Below are 16,596 nucleotides of genomic sequence, written 5' to 3' on the forward strand. Positions count from 1 at the left end.
GGGGCCGGGGCGGGGCCGCGCTGGCGCTGCGCAGCCGCGGGGCGGCCGCCGCGCATGCGGGGCTCACACGGCTGCAGCCGGCGCCGCTGCCACTCCCGGGAGCATGAAGGACCGAACCCAGGAGCTCCGCACGGTGAGTCCGGCCCCCGCGCGCCGCCGCTCGCCGCCCGCGTCCCGCGCGCCGGCCGCTCCCCTCGCGGCCTCGGCGGCCACCCGGCGACAGCCCCCTGCGTCCCCGGCCGGGCGGGAGGGCGCGGAGCGGAGCCCGGGACCCCGACCCCCCTCCGGGTCCCGCCCCTCCGACCCACTGGCGGTCACGGGCTCGCGTGAGCTCGGCGCCGTGGGCCGGCGGGCTGGCGGCCGGAGCCCCGGGTCCCGGACAAACTTTCCCGCGCCCCTTGTTTTGGGGGGTCGGAGGGCCATTACCGGGTATCCGCGGCGGGACGGGAGGCTGACCTCGCCCGCGGCCCGCGGAGCCGGTCCCGTCTCTGTCCCCGCGGGGTGCCGCAGCACTGACCCTCCTGTCCCCCGGCACGGGCGTGGGCAGAGGGCGGGACCGCAGTGGGAAGGGGCCGGGGCGGTCCCCTGCCCGGAGCCCAGCTGCGGGGCGCGCTACGGAAACCCGGCTGCCGGGTGGGGCCGGACCCCTCGGGTGGGCGCTGCCCCGCGGGGCGCCCCGCCGCCTCCGTCACCTGTAGCTCCCCTCACCTGTGGCTCCCCACCCCCGTCGCGCTCGGGGTTGGGTGCCCGCCCCGGTCCCTGAGGGGTTGGATTCGCCCCTGGGCCACCTCGCTGGCTTCCTGGCAGACCCGGCCCGCGGCGTTTTGAGATCTTCCGGGGTTCCTGGTCTGAGTCCAGCCTGAACCTATTTTTCCACCTGGGTCTCGGGGCCCCCGGGGTGTGGCTCCTGGGGCGGGGTTTGGGGGAAGTAAGAGGATGCGCAAAGGCTCTGACCAGACAGAGCCCACCCTCTCCTGGCCCTGACTGAGACCCATGCCGCCTGCTCATTCACCCCTACCCCCTCACCCCCATCTCCCTGGACTCTGACATTCTCACCTCTGCCCTTAGAGATGGCAAGCCTGGGGGCATGTGGGGGCATTGAAGGAAATGAAGCCTGCCTGTGGGGAGGGGGGCATCAGGACTCTAGACCAAGCTGACTCTTGTCCGATCCCCTAGCTGACCACCATGCTGGCGGGCAGGTGCCCTGCCCACAGTGCTGATCTGGGGTGGGGGGCAGCTAGCTCACTGGCTCCTCTGAGCCCTCCCTCTGCTACCCAACTCAGAGCCAGAGACCGGGGTCCTCATACGGAAAGTTTCAAGTGTACTCTGGGCTTTGGAGCCCCTGGCTTGACCTGTCTGTCCAGAGGCTCCCTGCATTTGTGCCCCATCTCCCCCATTGTACCAGTCTTGTCTCCTAGGCAGTCTGGAGCTGGGACCTGTACTCTCCTGCCTCCATCTACCCCCTTGCTCTGGCTAGGACCGCCCCCTCCCCAGCCCTCCCAAGAGACCTTTTATTCCTGGCCAAATGCCCAACCCCCAGGGTAAACCTCAGGAGGTTTCAAAGGAAGAAGATGGTCCCTCATGTCATATATGATGTCTAAACACTTCCCCCGCCAGCCCTTGCGGTTGCCCTCAAGCTTCCTGTGCAGTGTTGAGTCAGAATGTTATCTCGGCGGTGAGTGGCCGTGCGGTGCATTTGCTGATGTTCCGATGCCTGGTGGGTCAGACAAGAGTGTATGTGGGAACCGAGTGGTCCGGGGAACACAGTCCTTTACATGCGACAGGCTCTCTGGCCCATCAGCCTTCGTCCCCTCTCCTAAAGGGGAAACTGAGGCATAAGAGAGCAAATGGCATGCCTGGTAGCTGCAAAGGGATCGTAGAAAGGGGTTTTGTCCCAAAGACCGTCAGACTTAGGCCTGGCTGGGACTGGAGGCCCACGTGGGGGGCATGGGTTGTAGGGAGCTTGAACCTAGGCCTGTTGCTCTGGGGTGTGTCTCTGTGACCCCCTCACCCCATCTCCCCACATACATACATAAACAGTAGCCTTGGGGCTCCCTTAGATGGCGAGGCCTGGCTTCTCCTCTAGACCCCACCCCGCAGGCATTCAGAGCCAGTGAAGGCTGCTGTCCTCACTGGCGTTGGCGGGTGGCCCTGCCCCTGGGGGTTTCCGGCAGCCCACGGGAGCCCACACAGGGTGGGGTGGGACAGCTAGTCTGGGGGCCCTCTCATTCCCACCAGTCTCCCTCTGGGTCTTGGGTTCCCACCTGTAAAAGGAGAGATAAGAAAACCTAGAGCCCAGTTTCTCAAAGCAAGGGGTGGTCACCTGAGTCTGACTCCATATTTAAGAGAGACCTTGAACCCCAGGAGTCAGAATCCCCAGGAACCAAGAGGCCGGCGTACAGGCTGGGCTGGACAGAGGTGGTGCTCGGGCCAGTGACTTGCACCCCCGCCAGCCCTCCCTCCCGCCTCCCCCTCCTCCTTCTGCAGCCAACGCCACCACATTTGGAAGGAAAGCAAAGGGAGCTTATTTATAAAAGTCACACTTGGGGAAGGAGCTGGCGCATTTCCTCAGCGCTCTGCAGGCCGGGCCCAGCCTCCAGCCTTCGCCAGCGTCCTCTCCTCATGCCGCTTACCCTGCAGTTGTGCACACGGAGCGAAGGGACCATCGGGCGCCCGCAGAGATCAGAAGGGCCACTCAGGGGTCTCAGAGGGGCAAGTGCTAGCCCAGGGTCACAGAACCAGAGAGTTAGGGCAGGATGCCCCCCAGGCAGCCCCACCTGGCATGCCGCTGCTTCCTTCCCCCTGCCATTTGGAGGCCTTCCAGGTTTTCTTCCTGAGATCTTGGAGCTCACCCACCCCTCCCTGGGTCCAGGAGGGTGTTTATCTTCATGCTGAGCCCCATGCCTGGGGGCCTGCCGCGGGAGCGGGAGGACAGAGAGGAGGGAGCGCGGGGGCCGCCAGACCCCAGAAGAAGGGAACCTAGGATGGCCCAGAGGGAGTTGGGTAGAAACGGGAGGAGGGACCCACGTGAGTAAAGGCAGAGAGGCTGGAATGCCCAACCAGGAGAGAATGGAGGGTGGTCTGATGCCTGCTCACTGGGGGCAGGCCTGGGTGGGGAAGCCCACCCGTTCCTGCTTTCTCTTAGGTTGAGAGAAAAGAGACTCTATGTCCTGGGCAACACCAGGCAGGTTCTTGCCTTAACCTCTCTTGCCCGTTTCATCCCTACAGTGCACCTGGCCAGATCAGCCTTGCCGAGTGGACGACTGGGGATGTAAGAGTAGGCCTCCTCCCTCCCCTTACCTCCCTGGGGTTTCCCAGAAGAAACAGTGGGTTTCTCTTCCAGAAGAAACCTGGGGTGCAGCCAGAATGATCTTCAGGGATGATCTAGTCTTTCTCCTTTCACATATAGGAAAACCTTCTCTTTCACAGATTGGAAAAGTGAGGTCTGGAAAAGGCCAGGAGTTTATCGAAGGTCCTGTGGTGTGTTGTGGTTTGGTGGGGGCGGAGTGGGGTAGTGCGGAGCTGAAGCCAGCTCCTCTCCACCCGTGAGGCTGCCTCCTGGAGCTGCCCTGGGGCCCCCAGTCAGGGGCAAGGATCTGGAGGTGAAGGGCGGACACCAGATGGGGAGAGGGTAAAGGGATCAGACGGGGTTTGGGGGGAGCTCCTCTTTCCTGGAGACCCGGTTTGGCCTCACATACCCCTGACTCAGCGCTGGGTCTCTCTGCTCTAGTGGTATTGACTTTGATTCGTCATTAAAGACAAGAAGGGGAAAAAAACTAGCCCTCGAGGCAGACAACAGCCAACTCCTGCTCCAGAGGAATGAATCAATACAGGGGCTGGCCTCCCGCCATCCATCCCCAGGGACGGGCCTGGAGCCTGCTGGCCTCCCAGCCTCTTGGAGGAATCACACTTCTGTTTCCAGGAAGGTATCCCGGAATCCTGGGGCCTCTGCCAGCAGAGACCACCAGGGCTGTCTGGCCTCCTCTGGAAGTGCAGGGCTTCTGGCCAGGGCGGCCTTCATCCTGGATGGATTGGCCCAGAGGCCTCACGAGGCCAGAGCCTATCAGAGAGGAGAAAGATCAGACCACTGGTTCTCAACCCCGGGGTGGGTTTTTTTTAAAAACTTAGCCTTACCAGCCCCAAACCCCTAAATTCTGATTCGGTCTCTCTGGGTAGAATCCTGGAAACTGGGTTTTGGGTTTTTGGTTTTTTTTTTAAGCCTTCAAAGGGATCATGGTGCTGGAACAGGGTTAAGACCCAGTGAAAAGAACACCACAACAAGTCAAATGTTGGATGGATAGGAAAGGAAGAGGAAGAAAGTAGATGTACCCTGGTTTCTGATTTGGGGGAACCCTTGGGAATGGGGGGTTTCAGAGGAGGGCATCAGGAGAATGAGGCAGAACCTAGTTTGGGCCAGATGGCCCGTAGGTTGCTCATATGATGACAGGCTGGGTTTATCCTGAAGACGTTTGCGACCCCCACCGGGCTCCAGTTGCCACCTCCAGTCCCCAGTCCAGCCCTCTTTCTGGTGCTGTGACTGTCACTCATAGAGGGCTTGCAGGTTTCCAAGGGAGCTGGCGCCCTCATGATTCTGAACCATCTGGGTGCTCGCTTGGTGCGTGTCGGTGATGCCCGCCCTGACCACCCCCAGGACACGAGGACATGCCAGCCCAGTTCTTACTTCGTTTTGGGTCTGAGTGTGTCTGGGCTTGGGGCTTGTCATTTATTTAGTGTCCAGTGAAACCTGGCTGGGATCTTAGTTAATCTGGAGGATGTCTCTAGAAAGATGCCACAGGGCTCCGGCTTAGATTTGGACGAGGTTGCCGGGAGCCCCAGAGTCATGAGCCATCAGATTCCCACAAAGTGGAACAAGGATCAGAAGAAATGAAGAAATTAAGCAAAAAAAGTTCTTCCCTTAAGACTGAAATCCAACCAAGTAGACAAGGGTGGGGAAAGGCTTGGGGCCTTTCTGGGCAGGGAGTGCTATAGGATCACTTATACTGATCTCTGGTTGCATTAACAAAGGTAGACCACATAAAAAGAGGGAGGGGATGGGTCAGCTCTTTGGTACCACTTAGACAACAATCAACAACAGATTGAGTTTTTATGACGTACCACAGAAGAAGACAGAGGCTGAAACCAAACAAGTCTGGGGCAGGGGTTGCAACTTAACTTAGGGTCCCGGGAAGGATGTGAGGGGACGGGAATGGTCAGCTTGTAGAGAAGAACCCAGGGGAGGTGTGGATGCTGCTGTGAGATCTCTGGCAAGGCCAGCCAAGGGAAAAGGCACCAACACATTCTTCATGACTTAGGGCCACAGGAAAGGGACAATTGGGGCAGCCCAAGGTAGGCAGAGCTGCCTGGGGAAGCCTAGTGAGCTCACCATCACAGGAGGTGTGCAAGCTGAGGCCAAGGTGGCTTTTCAATGTGTGGCTGTGGTTCCGGTAGAGATGTGAACAGTGTGTGGGGGGAACCAGAGGAGCGAGATACTGACCTGGGGGAGGCTCTGGAAGGAGGTGGCAGTGAAGGATGGCGGGAACTTCTGCTCGGTGGAATCGGCATTCCAGGCGGAGGGAATGGACCTGGGGCAAGGGAAGACAGCGGGTGGGTTGTGGAGGCAGGGAGACGGTTTAGGTGGGGTGTGCCAGGGTCCGGTTTCGGGCTGTGCCGGTGAGGTGACGAGGGGCAGTGGGTACAAAGTCCTGTGGAGGAGGAAGCGCCAGGACGTGGTAAGGAGGGGGTCCCCGTGGAGAATCCCCTCAAGGTTTTGCTTGGAGTCACCACTGCTGTGACCCGGGCTGCGAAGTCAGGCCCTCAGTCCTCCGAGCGGCTTTGGGGCCAATCCAAATGCCACCTTCGGGGTGTACCCCAGCCTGGGAGCCCCACTCAGGCCCTGGCCCCAATTGTCCCCTTCCTCAGCTCTGCCCTCATGGCCTGGGGGCCGGGGGGAGAGTGTGAGCCTCCTTCCTGCCAATCCTGTGTGGGAGAAACTCCCCGACTCCAGCTGTCAGATTTCTGGGGAGGCCATGGAGGGGGCAGGTCGGAGCTGCTGGACGCTGGAGAAGATCCATCCTTGTTTGACGGACCGGCGGGCAAGCCGGGGCCCAGGCCAAGCAGCAGCCCAGGTCCCAGGGGTCTCTGGCAACGGCTCTCGTCTCTGGAAACCATGATGCCCTTGTCTTTGGCCCTAGCTGGTCATTACTCTTCTTGGGAGAGAACCTGGAACATTCTCCTTCTGTCCTTTCCTGTCCATCCCTCTGCTTCTCTAGATGCCAAGAAAGACAGAGAGGGCAGGCCGCTGAAGGGCAGGAGTTCCTGGGGCCCCCTCCCAGCCTAGCAGGCTGCTCTGGAGGGGGACCTGGGCTCCTCCAGACTGCACTCTGCCTCAGTTTCCCTAAGGAGTGCTCCTCTAGCTAAGGTCCTGCGCCTGGCAGGGTTCCAAAGTGTGGAAGCGGCTTCTAGATTCTCTTTGTCTATAGGTGGGCTCGTTGGGGGGAGGGGGCCACCTGGTAGCAGTCACAGGCACTTGTGGGAGCTCGGATTTATTTTAGCTGCTGGGGGAGGAGGTGTGATCTCCTGATGAGAGGGGCCTGTGAGAGCCGCCTCCATAAAGCTCCCAGCCAACCCCCCTGCTGTCTGGTCCCTCTCTGGAGGGGCAGTGGGACCCCTAGAGCCCCAGGGGCACAGCCCTTTACAGAACAGGCTGTGCCTTCCCACCCTTCCTCAGCCTTCTGTCCCTGCAGCCAGGCGTCCCTGTCCCCACCGCACACAGGAGCAAACAGACTCAGAGGGCACGTCCCTCAGCCAGTCACTGTCTGTGCTGGGCACAGAACCTCGGTCCCTCCCCAGCAGGCAGCTGGGCCCAGCCTCCTGGGTCCCCCAGCTTCACTGTCCCTCAACCGCCACCTGGTCCCTGGCTCGGACCCTGACATAAAAGAGATCAAGGTGAAGGCCAGTGCTGAGCCTGCTCACACCTCCTCCCCATGGGTGCCGAGACCTGAAGGGGTGTGACCAAGCCCGATAACCCCAGTGTGAGGGGGCCCCTGGCCTTGGCCGTGGAGAGGGACTTGCCCTTGCCAGCAGAGCGGGCTGCCCCTGGCGATTCAGAAGCTGTCAGGCGGGCAGTGACGAGCGCGGCCAGCGCACTGGGAGTCACAGGTGTAATTACTCAGCCCCATTATGGGTGGCTTTTGTCGAGCTGCTCCCGGGGTAGGCCCCGAGCCAAGCGACGTGACTGGCCTCTCCGGCTGGTAGGGCCAGCTCTGGGCCTGAAGGGAAGGAGGATGGAGATCCAATGTCCAGCGTGACAAGGGGAGAGCTGGGTGTGCAGGGCTGCGCACAGCCGGCGTCTCTCAGGCCTGCTCGAGGCGCTGGGGGACAGCCCCCAGTCTGAGCCAGCCTACCTTCTCCCAGGCAGGTATGGGTGGCGTGGCACCCAGGCCTCCCACGCCCAGACTGCCCCCCACCCCCCGACCCCCTGCCAAAAAGGAGCTTGGGAACTTTGGGCTCCATCCTAATTTAAACCACTGGGGGGTGGGGGTGCCTGGGTGGCTCCGTGGGTTAAAGCCTCTGCCTTCAGCTCAGTTCATGATCCCAGAGTCCCGGGATCAGCCCCGCATCGGGCTCTCTGCTCAGTGGGGAGCCTGCTTCCCCCTCTCTCTCTGCCTGCCTCTCTGCCTGCTTGTCATCTCTGTCAAATAAATAAATAAAATCTTAAAAAAAAAAAAAAAAAACCCATCGGGACGGGGAAGTAGAGAAGGCTGGCTGCTAGGCAACGTGTCCCAGGCAAGGTCCCTGAGTTGGGGCCGCTGGCCAGGGGGCCAAACGTTTCCAGCTGCCCCCAGGGTGAGGGGTGTGCCGGGGGGGGGCCTGGTTCTGTGGGGAAGGGGCAGGCAGCTGGGCAGGGGAAGGAGTCCTTGGCCTAGAGGTGGAGACTGGGCCCTGTCACCAACTTGACATGGGCCCCAGCGTAAGGAGCCCCAGGGGTCCTCCAGGTCTCACTGTGGCTGGGAGCTGAGGGCACAGCCAGACCTCGTCCCTGTCAAGAGGACAGAGGACAGAGGGCGGCAGTCAGGGCCCTGGAGCCAAGCCCACCAGCCTCCTGCATATGGATGCTGGGCAGTTTGCGGTCCCAGGCCCAGCGGGACCCCGAGGGGCTGCCGCAGTTCCGCTCACGTGTGCACGTGCCCGCACAGGCCAAGGACAGCGACGATGATGACGATGTCACTGTCACCGTGGACCGGGACGGCTTCATGGATGAGTTCTTCGAACAGGTGGGAGCCAGCACACCCCACGCCCTCGAATACGCTGGGAGACCTTGGAGGCGGGGGGACCCATGTCACACACACCTCCCCCCCGAAGCCTGGTCCAGCCCCTCTGAACCTGACCGCCAGCCCCAGTCTGGTCCAGCCCCGGGGCCCCCGAGCGCCCTCCCGGGTCTCCTCCTGACCGAGGCCCCGGTGCACAGGTGGAGGAGATCCGCGGCTTCATCGACGAGATCTCGGAGAACGTGGAGGAGGTGAAGCGGAAGCACAGCGCCATCCTGGCCTCCCCCAACCCCGACGAGAGTGAGTGTGTGGGACTTGGGGAGCGGCGTCCTGCCGGGGAGGGGCTCCTGGATCCCCAGCACCCGCCCTGCTGGGCCTGCGGGGGGCCTGGCCGGCTCAGTCTGTAGAGCATGTGGGGAGGGCCCTGCGGAAAGCTCCAGGGAACACAGCAGGCCCAGGGCAGGGGTCCGTGCCCAGTATCCCCCGCTGGCCCCGCGTCTCCACCCAGGCTGGCATGGAGTGCTGCCCGGCTCAAAAGGAAGCCTCTCTGCCCAGCCCCTCCCTGTCCCGAGCCTCCCGGGGGAGCAGATGGCCGCGCCGAGCAGCGCTGTGGGAGGGCGAGCCGGCGGGGGGGGGGGGGGGGGAGCTTCCGGGAGGAGCTGGCACCTGGCCACGAGCACCCCGGAGCCGAGCACCCCGGAGCCGGGCCTTCGCGGGGCTCCAGGAAGTCGCCTTTCTCCTGCACACAGGGAGCCTCTGTGTGTCCGCATTGCACTGTGTCCCCAGACAGGCCCCCCTGACCCTCCTGTCGCAGTTTCTGGCAAGGTGTCGGCGGACCAGCACGCAGGTCCGAGCTTCCTTCCCCTCGGCCCTGGGGAGGCAGTGATGGTTCGGGCACCCAGGCCTGTGACCTGAGCGGGTGTGCGCTGCTCCTGCAGGCTCGCCTCCTCGCCCCACGCCTCCAGCCCAGGGGGCCCCAGGAATGCAAGAGGGAGGGTCCCGACCCTGGGTGGCCCAGGGGAAGCCCTTACGGCTGGGTTTGCATGTGGCCTCCTGCTGTAGAAAGCGATATGAGTCGCTGGGAGCGGGGAGCCTGTCCCAGGAATGGGTGGGAAGGAGAGGGGGGTCCCCCCCGAGGCAGGGCCCGTGTTCAGTATGGCCATCACGCGTTGCCCCTCTCCCCCGAGACTTGTCTCAGGTAGCAGCGTGTGACGTCATACGTCTTCTTCACGCACGCGTGTGTCTGAGTCCGGGCGTGTCCCGGTGGGTCCTTCCTACTGAGGGTCGGAAGGGGGCTGACTGCGGGAGCAGAGTGCTGGAAGGAGCTGCGGCCCTCCCCTGCTGGCGGACGGGCCGAGCGTGGGGCCGCAGAGACGCCAGTTCCTTCCCCTTGTTCCACCTTCCGCACAAGGTGTCCCCGCGTCAGTCCGTAGCAACCCGTTCGGAACTGCCACTGTGGGCCAAGTAGTCAGGACTGACCGGCGGTCACTGATGAGGGCAGGGGGCTCCCCGGTAAGGGTTCCAGACCAGAGGGAGCAGTTCCCGAGGAGCCACCGGGAAGGACGGCAGCGAGTGGGGGGCTTTCCCGGGGCCGAGGCCTGCTCTGCCTTCCCTGGGGGCTGCCATCCGGGCTGGGCTGTTTTGGGTCTGAGCAAAAGAGGCAGCGACGTCCGAGCAGCTGGTAACCAACTTGCCTTTGTACGAAGGAGGCGCCGTCCTCCACTCCCTGAAGCCCCCACCTCACGACCCTGAAGCCCCCACCTCACGACCTACTTAGGAGGGCCCCCCCAACCGATCAACTGCTGTAAATGGCCCCGCCCCCCCAGGAGGGGCCCAGCCCCAGAGGAAACGACGGCTCACCCAGGAGCTCGGGCCTGGTTTCTCTAGGAAGCCAGAGTCCTGGGGTTGCCCTGAGGCTGGGGCGCTGTCCCCAGTACCCCAGAGGGAAGCAGCCATGTGGCCCCACTCGGCCAGCCTACCACTCGCTGGGGCTGGAGCAAGCTGGGAACCCCTAGGGCCTCGGCCAGCTTTAGAGAGAGGCTCCAGTTGGAGCAAGGGCCAGAAACACTAGGCCGTGGCCTTCCCCCAGCTTCACTGTCACAGGACTGGCCACCTGCTGCCCCAGCGCTAACCGTGTGCCAGGGGGCCCGCCTCTCTGAGCCTCTCCCCGCCAGCTCCCATCCAGGCCTGGTGCCTCGTGCCCCCGGCCACCCACTAGGCATCCAGCGCTTGGTCTCCTCTGAGCTCAGCACCTGGGAAGGGGCACCCAGTAGAAGGTCTGCCCCACCCAGGGTGCTCCGTTGACGGGGGCTTGCTTCAGCCTCCCCGGCCCCTGGCTCTGTCCCCCTACTGGCGGGACGTCTGGCCCCTCCGGCCCCGCAGAGCTACCAGGTAACTCTAGGTGAGCCCGCAGCCCCCACCCCATTCGACTCAGGCAAGCATCAAGTCAGTGTTCGCGGTGCCAACTCCAGCTTCGCCAGCTGCTCCACAATTATTTCTGCCTTAAATGTAGCCCCATCTGTTATCTGCAGGGGCCGGGAGAGCCGGTGGAGGAGGAGGGGAGGCTCCTTGGAAGGCAGCATGGAGCGGGTGAGGCCGCAGCTGGGGTGGCCCCGGCCCGGGAGCAGAGGGGCAGGCAGAGCCTTCGCCGGGGCCAGCGGGGGAAGACCCGGGACCCAGGGTCTGCCCGGAGCCCCGCGATGGGGCCGCCTGTGCCAGGGGCTGCGCCTGCCTGTCCGACAGCGGCGGTGGCACCCCGGGCGTCTACCCTCTACCCTCCTCCCTCCCCAGAGACGAAGGAGGAGCTGGAGCAGCTCATGTCCGACATCAAGAAGACCGCAAACAAAGTGCGCTCCAAGCTAAAGAGTGAGTCCCGGCTCCATCCGGGCCCTGGCTGCGGCTGGAGGGGCGCGCCGGGCCCGCTCCCTCCGCGTCCCACGGGTCTCCCTAGCTCGGAGGGGGCCGTCGGGTCTTGCTTTCCTTCACGAGGGTGCCACCGCTCCCTGGCAAGGCTTGTTTGCGCCGGGCTCCACTCTGGGAATCGTCCCCCACTTAAGCTCAAGAGGGTTCAAGGCGTGGCCAGCACCGCGTCTGTGGGAGCGCAGAGGTGCACGGGCCCAGGGACCGAGGGCCTGCAGCTTGGGGCCACCAGGTCCTCCCCGCCTGGCCCCTTGCTGGGCACAGCCTTCCTGAGCAGAAGGCAGGGTGGGCCTGAGCCGCCAGGCCCAGTGCGCGGTGGGCACACAACACGCGCGCACGCACACACACGCGCGTGCGCGCACACACACGGCTCGCAGTGTGTCTGAGGCCTCACGGGTATGCATATGGGCACACGCCAAAACCCGCAGCGCGCCCGGATGGGCCCTGGCGACCCTCCCTCAGTGTCTGGTGCGTCCTCTGCGTCCTGTGACCCCCCTCCCACACCCAGTCCACACTAGACCCTCCCCAGGGGAGGTCCGGAGCAGATCCTGGGTGTGTGGGTCAGAGGGAGAGGACAGTGGCGAGGCGGACGGGTCATGGCTCAGCATCCCCCCGGCCCCCCCAGGCATCGAGCAGAGCATCGAGCAGGAGGAAGGCCTCAACCGCTCATCCGCGGACCTGAGGATCCGAAAGACACAGGTGCTGCGGGCGGGTGTCCGGGGTGGGCTGGTGGGCGCCGGAGGCCCTCGGGCTCTGTGGAGCTGGGCCTGATACCTGCACTCACATCTCACACCCTAGCACTCCACGCTGTCCCGCAAGTTCGTGGAGGTCATGTCCGAGTACAATGCCACGCAGTCTGACTACCGCGAGCGCTGCAAGGGGCGCATCCAGAGGCAGCTGGAGATCAGTGAGCTCGTGGGGGCGGGGGGGAGCTGGGGGGAGGGGCAGGGTCGGGGCCCAACCCTGCGGGTGTGCAGGGCTCAATGCGATCCCTGCTCACAGCTGGCCGGACCACGACCAGCGAGGAGCTGGAGGACATGCTGGAGAGCGGAAACCCAGCCATCTTTGCTTCTGGGGTGAGTGCGAGCCACCCACCACCACCACCCCGACCCCTGGCAGGGACCCCTGGTGTGTGTGCAAAGTGCTGGGCCTGGGCAGTCTGTGGACACAGCCACCTTGAGGGGCCAGTTTCAGGGACGGTGGCGTCCCAGAGGAGAAGGGAGCGGACTGAGGCCACACAGATACTAGTGGCACAGGTAGAATGAGGAACGCCGTCTCCTTGCTTCTCTGGTTTGCCACTGGCCAGGGGCTCCTTGCGCCGTCCTTAGGGCCTTGTTCCTCTCCTGGGAGACGTGGTGCCCTTGGCCATCTCCACTGAAGTGACATTGAGCGGGGGGCTTCCTGAAGGAGGCGGCCCACAGAGCGGAAGGCAGCTAGGGGCTGCGGGTTCCAGGAGGGAAGGGAGGAGTAGTTACCCTCTCTGGGAGGCTGACTGGAGGGTGGGGGGACGGGGAGAGGGAGAAAGGAGGTTCAAGGCCTGGGTCCTTGGGGGCCGTCAACTTGGCCTCCCTACAAGGCTGCTGAGCAGTGACTATGTGGTGGGCACAGGGGGCCTTACATTAACGCTGAGAAGTCTGTCCCGGAGAGATCGAGTAACAGCTAGTAGGAACCGAGCAGGAAGTGGCGGAGCGCTGTGCCTGGGGAGGGAGCCGTCCCCCATCCTGGATCCCCGCTGCCTTTGCCCTCCGCCTGCCTGCCATCCTGGCCTGGCCACCCCGCCCTGCCCCCTGTGGCAGGTTCCCAGGTCCCAGCCCACTGCTCCCACCCCCTAGATCATCATGGACTCCAGCATCTCAAAGCAGGCTCTGAGCGAGATTGAGACGCGGCACAGCGAGATCATCAAGCTGGAGAACAGCATCCGGGAGCTGCACGACATGTTCATGGACATGGCCATGCTTGTGGAGAGCCAGGTGAGAGCCCGGGCCCGCGGCCCTCAGCCCCCAGCAGCCCCTGGGGCTCCACTAACCCCCACCCCTTCTGCCTGACATGCTGCCCTGCCCGGGAGGGACCGAGTCTCCAGGTAACTGACCCCCCACTGTTGAAACCGCCTCCAGGGCCAGGCCCACCTGAAGGACCCTCGTCCTTTGCATGGCTCTGCTTGGCCCCCAGGCCCCGCATGGCCCCGCATGGCCCCCCACCCAGCCTTGTCAGCTCACCAGCCGTTTGTCTCGGGGGCACTGTGGACGGCCGCCTTCCCGGGGAGCTGGAAGTACAGCCGTGACTAGGATAGCGGGGCGGGGGGGGGCTGCTTCCTGGAGCTAATGTCTGGGGCGGAAGGGCAGCAGAAGGGAGTGGCAAATGGAATGTTCTCTGGTTCAGCGGGGTGCTCAGGAGAGGTTAGCAGGAGGCAGTGAGATAGAGCAGGGCTTCTCCAACTCGAAAAGGGCCCAGGAATCACTTGGAGGGGCGTGGAGGTTTCCTGGTCCTCATTCCCAGAGATCGGTAGCTTGGAGGGGGGCCCGAGAATTTGCATTTCTAACAGGCCGGAGGTGTACGCCATTGCTAGTCCCAGGGCCACACTTACGGTATCGCGTCCTTGTGGAGGCTGCTTTGGATGGGGGTGGTCAGGGACGGCCTCTCTGGGGAGGTGGCATTTGAGCTTGAAGACTTCCCGGGCTGAGAAGAGCGGGACCAGCAGAGCCGAGTCCCGAGACAGGCAAGAGCTGGGCTCACTGAGGAGGTCGTGCGGCTGGAGCTCGGGGGTAGTGAAGGGGAGGCAGACCAGGTGCTGGCCTTCTGGATTCCCCGCGTGGGTGTGGTGGGAGCCGAGTCAGGAAGCCAGGAGGCCACCAGGAGGCTGCTGGGGTGGAGACCATGGCGACACCAGCAGGACACCAGCAGGAGCAGTGGACTTGGAGCGTGGCCGCTTGTCACGACGCCGGCACCGCCGGTGGGAGTCTCGGGCAGTGTCCTGGTGGGAGTGGCCTTGGGGGGCTGCTGGGACCGGATTATGGGGCCCAGGAGGGCTGCAGGCGTAGGCAGGGATCCTTGGATGTTGAAGACCGAAGTCAGCTGGAGCAGGGTAGAATCTGCATGTCTGCGAGGAGGGAGCGGGCACCCTGTCCAAGCACCTGCTGCCGCCCCTGCCTCCCCCTGCCCCGCTCCTGGCTCCGGCTGGGCACCCTCTGCATGGTCTGCACCCCCTTGGCTGGAAATGCATGGCCCAGTCCCTCCCTGGGTGCCTGGCCTGAGGGGCTCAGGTGATAGGCTGCACCCCATCCTCCTCACGCCCACACTTTTCTTTCTCTGACCTCAGGGTGCTTCCCCCGAGTCCTGCCCTGAGAGGGGCCGGCTGTAGCTCACGGGCGCCGGCCCTGCAGGGGGAGATGATTGACAGGATTGAGTACAACGTGGAACATTCGGTGGACTACGTGGAGAGGGCCGTGTCTGACACCAAGAAGGCTGTCAAGTACCAGAGCAAGGCGCGCCGGGTCAGTAGCCCCCTCTGCCCCTCAGAGCCCCGGTGACCACCGTGGAGCCCTCCCCACTCTGCCTTGATCCCACCTCTGGGCTCCCACCGGAGCCCTGACCCCGAGGCCTTCAGCTCCCCGCAGCCACTGCCTCCCTGGGTACATTCCAGGCGGCATCTTCCCCAGTTCCAATTCTGATCCTGCCCCCTGGGCCCCCAGTCCTCAGCCCCCCTCAGGGACCCCTCTCCTTGGGTGCCCCGGCCCCGAGCCAACCCCTGAGTCCGAGGCCGCCCCTTCCCGCCTCCCCCGTGCAGAAGAAGATCATGATCATCATCTGCTGCGTGGTCCTGGGCATCGTCATCGCCTCCACCTTCGGAGGCATCTTCGGGTAGAAGCCACCCCACCGGCCGCTCCGCTCCGGACGGTCTGTCTGCCCTCAGGAGGCCCGTGGGCTGCCGCCACCTTCTGGCTGGGAGCCCCTTCCTTCCCACCCGGTACCGCTCCTTTCTTGGCCGTAGGGCCCTCCGTACCCCCTGCCCTGAGCCGTCGTGTGCATGATCTCCGTGACAGTGTGTGTCTGTACCGAGGAGCCAGTGGGGTGGGGGCAGGTCAGCAGGGAACAGACTCAGGCCCTGGCCCAGGCCGCCTCACCCTTCCCGGGTCGCGCTGCCCAGGGTAGCCATGCTCCCCTTCCCCTGCCACCCGCAGTCCCAGTCCAGCCCAGGGCCTGCCCTCTCCTGGGACCGGGGCGCTCGCTAGACCCCCAGCCTTGCCTCCTCAATGGCCCATCCGCCCTGACCTCTGTTCTCTCCAGCTGTCCCCCAAAGCCGAGCCCCGAGGGGTGGGGGCCAGCTGGCCACATGGTGCTGCTTTTCAGGTCAGGGGAGGGGTGGCCCTGAGAGACAGCCCAGCTCTAAGCCTCTAACAGCTCATCACTGCCAGGGAGGCTCAGGGTGTCGTGGCCAGGTGGCTTCTGGCTCCGTCAAGACCAGGCTCCCTCCCCACATTCCTACAGCCCCAGGAGCAACCCCTCCGGGCTATGCCTGACCCCAGGTAACATTCTAGAGAGGTCGTCCGGTGCCTGGTTTCCAGCCCCAGCCGCCTTTCGAGCTCAGGAGGCAGATGGGGCTCGTCGGGCCTCTGCCCGAGCCGAAGCCCACACCCTGGGCCAGCCACCCTCCCCGGCAGGCCTGTCAGGTTCTCAAGCCATCGTGTGTTGCATGTTTGGGACAGGGGTCCCTGCTCTCTTGTGCCCTGGAAAGTCAGACGTCACCTCAGGCCTACAGTCACGTCCTGCCCTTGCTGTCCCCCCACGGACATGCCACGTGGGTGTCTGGTGTCTGGGATGCAGTACTCAGCAGCCAGCCAGGGAGGCGGACCGCCCTCCTCCCCGTCTCGGGGCTTCTCAAGTCAGAAACGTGCCCCCCACCCAGAGCCCTCCCCCTCGCTGAAGGCTGGGAGTGTGCATGCGAGTGCATGCGGCAGGGGGCGGGGCTGCCGCCGGGCCCCGCCTCCCCTCAGCTCTGCTCCTGCCCAGTGACTGTGACCACCGTCCGTGTTGCCTTCTTGAACAGCGACTTCCCTCCCCTCCTTCACCCCTTCACCAAAGGTCTTGGTACAACCAGCTGCCCATTTTGTGAAATTTTTATGTAGAATAAACATTTGTATCTGTACCCTGCCTCTGCTCTGGATTTGTCGCTGTCCCCGTCTTAGGACTTAGGGCTCAGTGTGCAGAGCGTGAACAAGGAGGGACTTGGGCAGAGGATCCCCCGTCCTCCCTCAGCCTCCAGATCCTCGGGCTTCTCCACCCCGGCCTGAACGTCTCCACTCCTGCTGGAAGCCTGATGCCCGTGTTCTGTACTGCGGGCCCAGAGCTCTCGCCTCCCCCTGCTTTTCCTGGAAGTCACAAGCAACCCAGAGCCACCCACACCCCAGGGCAG

The 16,596-nt window shown here is 63.9% G+C and overlaps 1 protein-coding gene across 1 annotated transcript; it reads left to right on the plus strand.

The window, feature by feature from the left end:
* Positions 1-22: 22 nt before the first annotated feature.
* STX1A (syntaxin 1A) lies at positions 23-15,653 on the plus strand. The gene is made up of 10 exons (XM_045994304.1): positions 23-133; positions 8,196-8,273; positions 8,468-8,567; positions 11,058-11,132; positions 11,812-11,885; positions 11,985-12,093; positions 12,189-12,262; positions 13,019-13,156; positions 14,567-14,677; positions 14,971-15,653. The coding sequence occupies exons 1-10, from the start codon at positions 104-106 to the stop codon at positions 15,046-15,048; spliced, it is 867 nt and encodes a 288-aa protein (XP_045850260.1). The 5' UTR covers positions 23-103; the 3' UTR covers positions 15,049-15,653.
* Positions 15,654-16,596: the final 943 nt, after the last annotated feature.

This window comes from Meles meles, chromosome 21, assembly GCF_922984935.1.
Source record: "Meles meles chromosome 21, mMelMel3.1 paternal haplotype, whole genome shotgun sequence".
Classification (NCBI taxonomy): Eukaryota; Metazoa; Chordata; class Mammalia; order Carnivora; family Mustelidae; genus Meles; species Meles meles.

What these genes read in the sequence shown, in the direction of transcription:
- STX1A (XM_045994304.1), top strand. Translation starts at nt 104, where the DNA reads ATGAAGGACCGAACCCAGGAGCTCCGCACG. An exon ending in TGAGGATCCGAAAGACACAG is followed by an intron (nt 11,886 to 11,984) that starts GTGCTGCGGGCG and finishes CTCACACCCTAG; the next exon opens with CACTCCACGCTGTCCCGCAA. An exon ending in CAGCCATCTTTGCTTCTGGG is followed by an intron (nt 12,263 to 13,018) that starts GTGAGTGCGAGC and finishes CCCACCCCCTAG; the next exon opens with ATCATCATGGACTCCAGCAT.